The sequence below is a fragment of the Plodia interpunctella genome, chromosome 16, assembly GCF_027563975.2.
Source record: "Plodia interpunctella isolate USDA-ARS_2022_Savannah chromosome 16, ilPloInte3.2, whole genome shotgun sequence".
Taxonomy (NCBI): Eukaryota; Metazoa; Arthropoda; class Insecta; order Lepidoptera; family Pyralidae; genus Plodia; species Plodia interpunctella.
Window position 1 is genome coordinate 6,126,840 of NC_071309.1, and position 13,557 is coordinate 6,140,396.

The 13,557-nt window shown below is 36.6% G+C and overlaps 1 protein-coding gene and 1 long non-coding RNA gene across 2 annotated transcripts; both read left to right on the forward strand.

Moving 5' to 3' along the window:
• Positions 1 to 203: 203 nt before the first annotated feature.
• Cka (Connector of kinase to AP-1) lies at positions 204 to 8,397 on the forward strand. Its single transcript, XM_053756940.2, has 9 exons — positions 204 to 661; positions 1,332 to 1,580; positions 2,212 to 2,389; positions 2,685 to 2,864; positions 3,324 to 3,425; positions 4,893 to 5,116; positions 5,661 to 5,951; positions 6,304 to 6,561; positions 7,019 to 8,397. Exons 1-9 carry the CDS (start codon positions 443 to 445, stop codon positions 7,391 to 7,393), a joined length of 2,076 nt encoding a protein of 691 aa, XP_053612915.1. The 5' UTR covers positions 204 to 442; the 3' UTR covers positions 7,394 to 8,397.
• Positions 8,398 to 8,557: 160 nt separating this feature from the next.
• Positions 8,558 to 13,554, forward strand: LOC128676676 (uncharacterized). Its single transcript, XR_008405444.1, has 4 exons — positions 8,558 to 9,198; positions 9,624 to 9,825; positions 10,860 to 12,078; positions 12,420 to 13,554. It is a non-coding gene; the product is annotated as an uncharacterized LOC128676676 (long non-coding RNA).
• The last annotated feature ends 3 nt before the right edge of the window (positions 13,555 to 13,557 follow it).

Sequence of the window (13,557 nt, forward strand, 5' to 3'; positions counted from 1 at the left end):
TGAGGGACAAAAGATGACATCGCTCTAACTCATTTCTTCTCATGTATTTGTAATACGCACATCTCTTTCTTGTATTCTATAACTTTTGTGCCTAGCCTACACACATAGCACATGCACAGCTAACCGGACCGGATCGGACCGGATTCGACGATAGTTCTTTTGTCAACATTTTATACGTCAATGCCTTTAATTTTTTAGTTGGCAACATTGTGGAAAAAAAACAAAAAGCAATGTAGCGGACGGACGTCGTTTCGACTTTTCTATTCCGTCATGCAATAAATTTTGTCATTCATGAGTTCGTCGATAAAAAGTATTTTAAATGGTGAATCTTATGTGAATGTTAGTTGAAATATAGTTAAATAATGTGTTAGTATTTTGTTTCAAGTAGTTCATCTTCGTAGTTCGATAGGTGTGTGACAAGTTCGGTAATGGTGGCCATGTCATGAAAATCCCAACAGCCATGGATGATAGCTCCGTGTCTCATCACAACGGAGGGCAAGTGGGATCTCAAATTGGAGTCAGTGTAAATAACAAACAAAATGATGAACCTAGCCAAAGTGTCCAGTATTCAATACCGGGCATACTACATTTTATTCAACATGAATGGGCGAGATTCGAGCTGGAGAGATCACAATGGGAGGTGGACAGAGCTGAATTTAAGGTAAATGTATTCGTGTATCATTACTTGTACAATAACTGAAATCGTTACTATGTATCTACCCCATATTTGTGATTGATCTCTACACTTTGTTCTTTATAATTTTAATTAGAAATCAGTTTTAATTGGGGCTGTAATTAGAAATATATGCACAAGTAACGTAAAGGTTTCGATTTTATATTGTTATTTAATTATTTAATTAGCATCATGCATTGAAATATATTAAAAACCTAACATTAATTTTGTTATGAACTACTAATGTAGATTTTACAACATCTGTTAAAGACTACAAGTTAGGGTAAAAATAAACAAAAGAATTTACAATATTTTGAAAGTGATGAATTAAGGAATACATTAATAATAAGAAATAAGGTATTCCATAATAATAATTTATGTTAAGAAGTTTTTTCTTTTCCGGTTTTCTCCTCCATATCTTTAGGCTAGAACTTTTGGGCTTTGCCCCTAGTAAGATAATCAGAAATTTGTTTCTTACATAATTTGCTGATTTCTACAAGACAAAACCATATCAATCATACCAGTATGAGAGTATGTACAGTAGGAAATTTTGGATTGATCACCCGTCTGGGGCTGACTGGCATTCTCAACCAAGATGCAAATCAAAACAAGCAATGGAATTATGATTAATTGATTGTATCATGTGTTGTTTTCACAGGCACAGATCGCCTTCCTCCAAGGAGAGAGGAAGGGTCAAGAGAATCTAAAGAATGACCTTGTTAGGCGGATCAAGATGCTTGAGTATGCCTTGAAGCAAGAGAGAGCCAAATTCCACAAGCTCAAGTATGGGGTTGATCTCCAACAAGGTGATGTGCGTCCGCCGCCTGAAGAGCCATCTGCTGAGCCAGAGCCGGTGGATCGAGCGCCGTGGAAGAATGGACGACAGGTCCTCAAACAGTACCTGCAGGTATGTTTTTATTGATTAGTTAATTGACAGTTTCTTCTTAATGTGCCTATTCATTACTGAATGTTGGCCTTCACTTCCTTAAATTTTTGTCCAGAGCTAGTCTGAATGTTGAATTGAATCCTGATGTTTTTGAACCAAGACATCTTGCATCTTCTTTTTTTGCTTTTAAACAATCTTACACATCTTTATAATTTGAATGAGATAGTACTTGGAGTTTCGTAATTAATATAGCAATAGCTCGAAATTAAAATTATAGTATGATTAAGTAAATAGGATTACTCAAGATTGACCAAATCATTTCCATATTTTGTCAGTGTAAATATATATTTGTTTATTAATTCCATTAATGCCTAATTAATATTAGGTTCAAAAAGAGTTTGAATATACTTACATGGGTTTATTTTATATATATTTATATTTTTTCAATAATGATGGGTCATGTTCCATCCTATTATTCATTCAAAAGTAGTTAGTAGTAAAACTAGTTTCCCTAAAGTGGGGATATCTTGAGACAATTTTTCTGACTTAGTAAAATGTAAATGAATATTCATTTCACTTTGTACAAGCAAAATTGTGATGCAAACATAAATGTTATACTCTGTACTTATTGAACATTTTTCTTATTTAATAGGAAATAGGATGTACAGATACAATACTGGAATTGCGTTCGAATCGACTGCGGACTTTGCTCGGCCAGAATGAAGACCAAGCTGAGGACCCTAACTACAGAAACTATGACAAGCAGCGTGAACGATACGAGATATGCAGTAGCCATGCAATGAACTCCATGGCTCGTAAATATGACTATGGTGAGTTTTTGCTCAGAAATCAATAACATACAAAATGTTTTAGTATGTGCCATAGCTGTAGAAAGTTTGGGCTAATAGGTATAATATGACATCATTGTTATCATAACATTAAGAAACATTTCACGTAAATTTCCTTTCATGAAAAAAAAAATCATGGTGAAAATTTTAATTAATATTAAGGTATTATTTCGAGTCTTTCTTTCTGCGATGCGATATACAACTACTTCCCAATTAATATATCTCCAAGTCTTGTTTATGTCTAATCAATTTTACCAAGAAGTTTATGTGTTATTAGGTGGCAAGGACCCACGTGGCAAGGGCGGAATGTCCGGGGGCTACAATGAGGAAGGTCTATCTGCACAAGAAACAACTGCAGTGTTCGCTAACTTCGAGTTCTTGGCAAGCCAGGAGATGGACATGGATGACATTGACGACCTTGACGCCAAGCAACCGCACCATTCCACAGGGAAGCAAGGTGAGGAATCCGAAGATTTTCTTTATGTATATTTTAGCGATAATGAATTAGATTTTTTAAAGCATTATTTATATATTTTCATAACATTAGTTCTTGATAGATTAAATCAAGTAATTAACTAAATATTAATGGTTCTCTTTAGCACCACAACTTAAATATAAAACAAAGCCCTACGTCGGTTGGTCTGTTCACGATAAACTCAAAAACGAATGCAAAGATTTTCATGTCGTTATCACCAATAGATAGCGTGATTCCTGAGGAAGGTTTAGGTGTATAATTTCTTTCTTTTTACCCGAGCGAAGCCAGTCTCTGGAAAGATTGTTTTTTTTTATTATTCTGCACTTTGTTAAATTGGTTCATTTCGTGCCTTAAAAGGATAATTAAACAGTGGTGAACCAAATAGGTAAATTGATAAATCATCAAATAATAATTAATTTATACTTATTTGTACTGTGCCAGGTGAAGAAGTAGATCTGGAAGCGGAGGAAGTGCTCAACGAGCTGAACCTGCTGACTGAGAGCGAGGCCGACGGCGGCGGACAAGGTGACGAATATCCTGTCGGTGAGTTTGCTTGAGCTTCTTAAAGCGATTACTCCCTGCACACTAGCCTCACATTTTTATTAATTATTTCTTTTAATTCTTAGCGAAAATAAAAAAATACAATATAAAAGATTACCCTCTTGACCGATTGACCACATTGTATTGTAGAAAAGTATAATACTTTCTACTGAAATTCTTTACTAGTGTGGCATAATCTGTTAAAATATTTTTTAATTTTCGCTAAGAAATAAAAGAAATTGATAAAAATGTGAGGTGATGCTATAGTGTGTAGTAATTGCCATAAATTTGTTTTTTTTTTGTTGACATATTTTTTAAAATTACATTTTGTTTGCAAACTGGCTGAAAATTACACAAGATTATTCCTTATAAAATTTTCCATCTGCTCAGTAGTTTAAAATTTGAATTTGTTTATCTTTATTTGTATTGAGACTGTCTCTAGAAGTAGGACAATATAGGTTAAAAAAAAATCTTAATTTTAAATTGAGATGAGCTCGCGTGAATTTCCCATGGTAACAGCACTTTTTCGGGATGAAAGTTAACTATTATATTATATACATATATATGAATATTTATCTCTGTACTCCTAAAACTATATGTATTAGTTTCTATAGTGAGCATTTGTATGTATCAAAATCATTCACTCTCATAAACTACAATACTAACCCTGTTATTCATAAAAAAGATAAAGCATAGTATGTTTTGTCTCATTCTATCAAAGCCCAATTTTGTAAAGTGCTATAATGACAACATCTACTTTAGCATAAGTTATGTTTCATAACAACATTCCGAAAATGTTTGTTTTTCCAACATTTTTGTCATTTTAATGTTTTTATTTATTAAATAAATAAATATATTAGCACAAATCACACAGATTGAGCTAGCCCCAAAGTAAGTTCGAGACTTGTGTTATGGGATACTAACTCAACAATACTATATTTTATAACAAATACACATATAGATAAACATTCTATATATATATATATATATTAGTTAAGTGTCACCTGTACCGATGCTTGCTTGTCTGTCTGTGCCTACTTAAAGAGTAAAGAGAGTTTCCTACTTAAAGAGTTGAAATTTCCCACGCCGCTTCAGTTTCCATGACAATGCATTATTATGATAAGCAACACCTGATGTTGCATCCAGGATCGGACTTCTCAACGGTTTATAGCATGGATATGGGATGTTTGCCGGGCAATGACACAAGATCTCCCAGACGACAATACAAGTTTGTGGCAAAATGTCATTTATGTAAAAAACTTATTTATGCATATCTACTTTATAAAACGACATCGACTATTACTCTTTTGACCAAATGCTACGGGAATCGCGTACTTTCTGTATAAAAATCCATGTTAATCCAAGGTATCAGCTACCTCAATAGCAAATTTCATAAAAATTGTCTCAGCCGTTTGGGCGTGAGATGAGATTAGCAGGAGAATAGTTCGTGAAAAATGGCCGTCGTTACAGGCAAGTTTTCCGGTCCGAGCGTGCCGGCGCCGGCGGCGGCCCCGGGCGCCGCGGCCCCGGCCGGCGGCGCGGGCGAGGCGGACGAGGAGCCGCTGGCGCTGGGCGAGCTGGCGCAGCTCACCGTCAGCAACGAGCCCGAGGCGTACGACGTCGCCAGCGCCAACAAGGAGTCTTTCCGCAAGACCTGGAACGCGAAGTACACGCTGCGCTCGCACTTCGATGGGGTCAGTTATATATTCTACAGGGTTTTTTTTAATGCCGGCTCCACACTGAGTCAAAGAGTTCTCCGAATTTTGGCTTTCATTGCAGTAAATAAAATGACTCATATATACTACGCAATTTTCGCGTCGGCATCTGTCTGACTTCGGCGACATTGTGAAGTTGGCGCAAAACACCAGCAAACTCGCAGTACTAGAAAGCTGACATGATGAACAATAACGGTTCTACGGATTTTGATTTCCTTATATCCTTCCTTATGTCTCTGTCTCTCTGTTCGTGATAAACTTAACTATCAGACGGACGTTTTTCCGGTTTTCAAGCAAGGTTTAGATGTAGAATTTTTTTATGGTTTTACCCGAACGAAGTCCGGACGGGCCGCTAGTTCTATTTCTAAATAAAGAAATGGCCCACACTAAGGACGGCACAAGCTTATATCACGGATCTGATGGACACGAACACAGAAATGGGGACAATGTTTGTTTGGTTATTTAGAAAAAGGTAAATAATGTTTGCCTGCTTAGTAGTATAAAATAAACAAATTGTTTACAGGTCCGAGCGCTCGCTTTCCACCCAACAGAGGCGGCATTAGTGACCGCTTCTGAAGACCACACCTTGAAGTTGTGGAACTTGCAGCGCACGGTGCCGGCCAAGAAGTCCGCCGGGTTGGATGTGGAGCCACTGTACACCTTCCGCGCTCACACTGCGCCAGTTCTCTGCTTAGCCATGGGCGCTCCGAGATCCGAAGAGTGCTTCTCCGGAGGACTAGATTCCACTATCCGCGTTTGGAATCTGCCCCCTCCCACGGCCGACCCTTACGATCCATACGATCCCGCTGTGCAGGTATAGTTTATTGTTCACCGAGAAATTAAAGTTACAGATTCTAACGAGAGTGCATGTTGATACCCGAGACGCCAGTCGAAGGTCGCAGACACACGAGTTGTGAATGCGTACATCGTCATTACAATTTTTCAAATTTTAACAAAGAAAATAATTAGTTTTACTATCTGACATTAAAATAATTAATCTGTACTGGCGTAATGTCAATTTTATGAATGATTGATTTTGGAATTGATTTCTTCATCAAGAATATTAACAAGTAATCACAGTGCGGCTGAAACGCTCGGAGTAACACCCATTTACAACAAAAGTATGTTAGTATGAATTAAAATGAATTTAGAATAAAACCCTCCAGGGCCCAGTGTTACGCGAGCACACCGACGCAGTGTGGTCGCTGTCAGCCGCGCACGGACGCCTGCTGTCGTCGTCCGCGGACGGCACAGCTCGTCTGTGGGCGCCGCGGGCCGCCAGGCCGCTGCTGGCCACACTGCGGGACGCGGGGCTGCAGCCGGCCAGTGTCCCCGCGGCTGCGGACTTCGCGGACGCGGGCGCGCGCGCCGCCGTCGTCTACAGAGACGGAGCGCTCATTATCTATGATTTGGAGACCGGACAGGTATGTTACCAACTTCTATGTATTGTATTTGATTTGCTCCTCGAAATATTTAAATAATAAAAACTTCGAGGTGTATACGTATAGTTAATCATCCTCCAAATTTATTATAGAAATTTGTATAACTTACTCTTGTGGAATTTTCGAAGAATATATATTTTGACAACAATGTATTAATTTATATAAAAACAGGAGAGAGGAGAGAATAAGTTTACCCTTGTAATTTTTATTATGTCATCAAGATTGATATGCATGTCAATGGTCTGACAAATAGGCAAATTGAAGAGCGTGCAAAGTAGAGACGAAAAAGTAGGAAAGCGGACCTTGTGTGCCAACACTTTACAGATGCGAAAGGAACAGGGAAAACGCTCAGATGAGAGAGGTAATTGGTCGTCATGGACCGTATCTCAACCGTCAATGCTTCAAAATAATAGTAAATAATTATACCTCCCTCCATCAGACGGTGATGCGCGTGTCGTGCGACAGCGCGGCGACGCGCGTGCGCGCGCACCCCACGCTGCCGCTGCTGGTGACGGCGCACGAGGACCGCCACATCCGCTTCTGGGACGGCGTGGCGGGCAGGTGCGCGCACGCCATGGTGGCGCACCTCGACGCCGTCACCGGCCTCGCGCTCGACCCCAACGGCCTCTTCCTGCTGTCCGGCTCCCACGACTGCTCCGTGCGCCTCTGGAACCTCGACACCAAGACCTGCGTGCAGGAGATCACCGCCCATCGCAAGAAGTTCGACGAGAGTATCCTCGACGTCGCCTTCCACCCGCTGCGGCCCTACATCGCCAGCGCCGGCGCCGACGGACTCGCCAAAGTCTTCGTCTGAATATAACGTATATATTATATTAAATACATGTAATTTTACTTTCGATACGAACTATTGTATTGCTCGGGACGCACGACGGTTCGAATAGACCGATTCATATGTCAATAATGCGTTCGACCTGCGTCTACCATTCACACAGCACGACGTTGTTGATTCACGCCCGTGATTCTTGTACGAACGGCAGTTGGTAAATGTAGGTCAACGCTGATAACGCAATCGTGTTTTAAATGCGCGTCAATAGAAAAATTAATAATTACATAAAAATAGAGTGAACCTTCGTGCGTGGAGGGCTGTGGGATGTCGTGTCTAGTCCTTGGTTCGGTTCCGAGTAGCGACGGGCGCCGGCGACTGCGCGCACGCAGCCGCCGATCGTTTTACTTATCGTATTTAAATATTGTAACGTACGCGCTCGACGCTCGTTATAAGCGCGTAGTGAAACTCATCTATGTATAGACATTTGAAATCTATTCTTTATAATATATTTTTTAGACTTTCAGTATGTGGATTTTAGGTTTTTATCGCGACTTTTTCACCGATTTTACGATATGCAGTGAGAATATTATTCGTTTCTATGCATCTGTAAGTGAGACCTTGTAATAAATATCATGTGGATATCGACGATGTTTCTTCGGTACGTCTTTGTTTTACTCGTCTGTACAGTTAGATGTTACGCAGTATTTTATAATCTCTTGCAGAGAGCGAATGGTGTTTCTTTAGCTAGTATATATTATTTAAATCGATTGAATTTCTATAGAGAATATTCTTACTTTTTGTTTTGTGACATGTATGCGTATGCTCTCATAATATCATATGCAGATGGGCAATCGAACAAAATATGATTGAGTAGAAGTACTATATCGAAAGTAAGTAATGTTTGTTCATACGAGTACTGCGATGTAGAATATATATATAATGAAACATTACGATATACCTTTATTTTCCTCGAATTCATACTTGTACACATACATCAAAAATTGATAGTAAAAAGCAACATAACCGAATCATACGTTGTTTTTTTTTTAATAGTCTCTTTTCCGCCCTATTTTATCTATTATTATCTAATTTATTTTCAAAGAACAGTACCCTTCCCATATCTGAAGAATGTTTTCATATACTTTCTCTATACAAAATAAATACGTGTGGGAAAAAATGTTTCATAATACAATACTAATGAATAGAATAGCAAATACAGAAAAATTGTAAATTACGCGTTGAGAAGAGGTTTGGCAGACGATAAAGGGAAGGGTTATGTTCCGTTATGAGGTTGGGAACCCTAAACATTTTAATTTCATTATGGCTATACAGACCAGTCTGACGACTTGATATATATGATTTTTACTCGATGTTATTTTATACAAATTAGATATCACAAATTCTGATGATGGGATTACCTAGCTAACTAATTTAAGAAAACGCCCCTAGCGTCAAATCGTAGACACAGAAAGCTGGTTTAATTTTTGTGTTTTGCGACGCGCCGCGCACTTTCTAAATCTATGTTTGCGTCAAATACATATTTTTAAGCTAAATACATTCATTCCATCATATTGAACGCGGATTATTTTTAAAGCGAATGACATAATTTTATTAATCAGCTTCGACAATAGTGTGATCTCATTTTTATAATTTACACAATACCTAATATAAAAATATAGCAAAACTGGCACATTCACTATCGCAATACTAGCAAGCACAAGCGCAACCATCCAAATAGTTTTACATTTAAATTAAAAAATGCAAGATGTTTGAATCTTAACTATTGTGTGCGTGTTTAAGTACCTTAAAGTATTACATTACAAGATGTATCTGTAAGTATATTTCTATGATTGGGATTAAGGACAAAAAACGACACTAAATGTTATACCCAACAGAATCCCTTTTGCCCAATTGCCCAATCCTCCAGTAATAGTTACAAATCTAGCTACAAGTAACATGCCTTTCATTGATAACCATCATTGAAAGCCTATTTCATTTAAAATTTACAATAAACGTATATAATGGTATTTAAAAGTTAAAGCCTTCTTTGTGCATCCAGAAATTAAGTCTAGACTGCTATGTGTGTCGATAATGCTGACATTGCATAGTCTACGTGCTATTAGAGGTACCCTAAAAGAGTCATGAGCACGATAATTAACGCAGAATTACAACCCTAAACGTAGGCACGTTCTTGAAAAACAAAAAATGTATTTTAGTCATCTAACAAATTTATCGTAATAGTATGTTATATTTGTAGCGTCTTCACCAGCGTTTTGGGAGCGGCATTCACTTTTTACATGGCGGCGTTTGCATGGCATCTCCTCTTGGATCATCTACCGAATGTCGCTTTGCCGACTGAATTGTCGAAGGTCGGCGTCGCCGAGCCTTCACCTATTGTGTACATTATACACAATCCGAACCAAATGCCTCCGAACTAATAATCCAGGCACCTAACGTAGGTACGTATGTACGTATGTAGATAACATATTTTTATTTTGGTGACTATTCGAAGTCCCTTATAGAAACACCAGTGAAAAAATGTGATAATGACAAAGCTTTCAAATTTATGAAAAAATAAAATCACATATTTTTGGACTCGTCTAAACGCTCAATGAAAAATGATAAACGCTAAATGATACTAAAACGTGAAATCTCGATTGAGCATAACATCTGCCCAAAAAGCTATGTTCGACAGCTATATTAAAAACGGTGTTACGATGGTGATAATAAAAGTTGTTACAAAATTTATTCCTTTTTTCGATGGTTATTTAAAAATGAACTTTGAATCTTCGTAATAAGCTGCATTTAATCTATGAATTATTACAATCTTAAACATATTTAGTTATTTTATCTAGTGTAAACATATTTTTTAAAATTTTCTGACCTTATCATCTAGGTACATTACCCTATTTATCGAAGTAAAATTAATAAATTATTTTGGTCTAAACTTCCGTTACTTAATTGAATTGTAAGTTGTTTCAATTGCGCTCTACTCAATGGCGGTTTCCCGTTCAGACACTAGGCGTGCGTTACTAATTAGCAAAATTTATCATTTACCTATAAAATAATTAAGTACTATTAAGTACTTACTTTATACTTATACTGTCACATACCCTATTCCATCCATGAACTCAAAAGTCACTTCTAGCCTAAATAATAGAGGATACATTCATCAAAATAAGGAAAGTGAAGTTACAATATACTCAAGTTAACTATTTGAGTAATGAATTTTACCTTTTGAGTAACGAATTTTATTTTTTATGTAATTTAGGTAACTCTGACGAAGATAACTCTTTACCCGCCTCACAAGGTTCACTATTACCTACAGTCGTAAATATTCCACAAGGCTTAGATCGTGGTCAATCACATGAAATGAAACACTCATAATGACTTTTATTTGTATTTAATGGAGTGGATTACTATTAGTATACAAACACGTGTAGCACAATTCTAGGTAGGTACTTGTTTAAACCTGGCATATTTCGGTTCACAGACTGGTCTTAAGAGTGTCCTGCTGCTCATATAGACGAGAGGATGAACGCAGAGGTGTTTAAGAGGCATAGGAACCTCGACATAACAATTATTAATTTAAGTTATGAAGATCTGTATTCCCAATATGGACTTTTGACTGGAATAAACAATTTTTTTTGCCACTAGACCACCACCGGTTCAATGTATATAAACCATTATTAATGGGCTTAAGCACATACATAAGAAAGAAGACCTATTATTTAACAATTTTGTATATAGGTCAATAAAACGTTACCTAAATGAATTATGTGTTTTCTTTAGCCAGGAGTAAGTACCTATATACATGGATAAGTCAAGAGAGTTAGCGATAGAGAACTTCGCGAGATAACTTCGCGACAAAAGTTAGGTATTGTGTAAAAAGTCGAAAATTATTTTAGCAGTCCTATCTTTGCACCTAATTACTGATTACTTTGCACAAAATTAGTAGATACTCTAACGTGCTTTATGCTACATCTTCTCGGCATGTGACATGACTATTTTATGTATGCTGAATCATTAATATGATTAGATTAGATGCTAACTACTTCGGTTATGTGCTGCTCACACTGCTGTCATGTTTGTAATTATAAACATGTGATTATAAACCACAGTTCTGATAAAACAATAGCTAATAATGCGTATAAGTAGTATTTAATGTCCAGTGTGAGCTATATAAGATATAAAAGATACCTATACCTACCTACCTAGGTAGCTAGGACTGAAATAAAGTTCCTGTACTTTCGTCAAAATTAAAGCTTTATATATACTTAATAGAAAATAGTTGCCACTAAATTATACACAAAAAACATACCTATTGATTTTTTAATTAGGATGTAATAATCTTAATCACCGAGTTATTATTGTCCGTTCCGTGTGCGTAACACTACTAGAACTAAATACGGCTGTACTTAGTTCTAGTTGGAAAGGTGGAAAGTTATATATAGGTATTATTCTATGCCGTGAACGTGTAATACCTAATCACTCTATAGGTAATAATCTCAAGTATTTGTCCTAAAATGCACAATAACTATAGCTATAATATCTACCAATAGCTTTATTTATTGGATGCCAAGCCTATGTAAACGTATTGTTACGAAATGATTATCATAAACAGAACTGTAAAATAGTTTTGTTCAATCTCAATTCTACGAGTGCGTTCACGTAACCAGATCAACACGTTCAATAAAAATGGCAGGTGGCATGTAAGTTTTTTTTTAGTTAGTAGTTTATTGTCTAATAATTTTCACTATCCTGTGGCTATTCAGTTAATTAATTGAGATTAATTTTGCAATAAATTATATGTTTGTTTTAAGTAAGTACTTACGTGTAAATTATTGACCTAGGCGTCTATTTTTCTTTAAGTTTACAGATTTTTTGTGGCTATAAGTTGTTATTTTTTATGACTTTAAGTCAAAACTTTCAAGTTGATCGAATATTGCATAATATGTTAAACTTTTTATTTAAATGAATTTTTATTAAGTGTGACAGGAAATAAGACTATTTTTTAAATATCTGTTCACTTTTATCAATTATTTATTTTTAGGTTATCAGCGGTAACTTTGGTAGTCTGGACTTTGATTTGGGTCACAAAGAAGCTGTCAGAGCTGCCCGACCCCCCCATTTTGACCACCGAAGCTGTACCCTATAACCGACATGATCCTATGCAAAACATGCAAAATATGCAAAACATGAAAAACATGCCAAATATGCCAAATATGCAAAACATGCATATGCAGGGATAATTCTAAATAAACGGGGAACAGTGCGGTGCTTTGATGGAAAGTTGGAAAAAAAACGATATTTTAACAGTTTCGGACAAACAAAGAAAACTAAAGACAATGAGTTTGTGTAACCAAAGAACTTACATTTCCATGCTATTTCTAGCCTACCTTATACAAAGGGGTAGAGAAGCGTTATAAAGTCGGGTACACGTTGTGGGACAAGTATTAAAATTTTTTCGTTTCTCTATCTTGTATGAAAAAAGCGAAAAATATTTAAATGCCTATAGTTTTTTCTGTTTTTGCGTTGACATCTATCCTAGTTCGACGATAGTGTTTATAAGGCTTAGGATATGAAGCACGCACATTTTGTGATTTTTTGGTAGGTAGAATAGTCATTGAAACATAAAACATTCAGAAGAAATACTAGTAGTTGCATTACATCATAGCAATTTAAAGCACGCCTACCGCGAATGCCGAATTACATATCCCGTGAGGTGATTACGATATGGTAATAATATTTGTTGTAAGTAATAGTATGGTAATATTTGTTGTATTGTGTAATAATTTTGTTTAAATAATATTTTGTCAGGCAAATTTATACGAAGCGGAGTGGTCGGACCTATAGCCATACTGCATTGAGAACAATAATTTGGTAAACTTGTTTTATTCCAATATCGGTGGCTACACTTTGCTGGCGACACGGTCGCCAGCAAAGTGCAGTTGTGCGAGAACTTTTTATAGGAACCTTATTTGTACATTATAAAAGGGACGTTCAAATAGACATTATTACTGTTTATATAAGACAGGTAGACAGACGTCAGGCCATCTCTATTTTAGGTTGAAAATGTTGTATTATTGTGCTGTTGTGGAAGTGTGTATGTATGATTATTTATGTTAAGTGTAAATATATTGTAAAGTTGTAAATATGAAATAAAAATGATTGAAAAGAAACCATTATTT

What these genes read in the sequence shown, in the direction of transcription:
- Cka (XM_053756940.2), top strand. Translation starts at nt 443, where the DNA reads ATGAAAATCCCAACAGCCATGGATGATAGCTCCGTGTCTCATCACAAC. An exon ending in CCATTCCACAGGGAAGCAAG is followed by an intron (nt 2,865 to 3,323) that starts GTGAGGAATCCG and finishes GTACTGTGCCAG; the next exon opens with GTGAAGAAGTAGATCTGGAA. An exon ending in TGCGCTCGCACTTCGATGGG is followed by an intron (nt 5,117 to 5,660) that starts GTCAGTTATATA and finishes AATTGTTTACAG; the next exon opens with GTCCGAGCGCTCGCTTTCCA.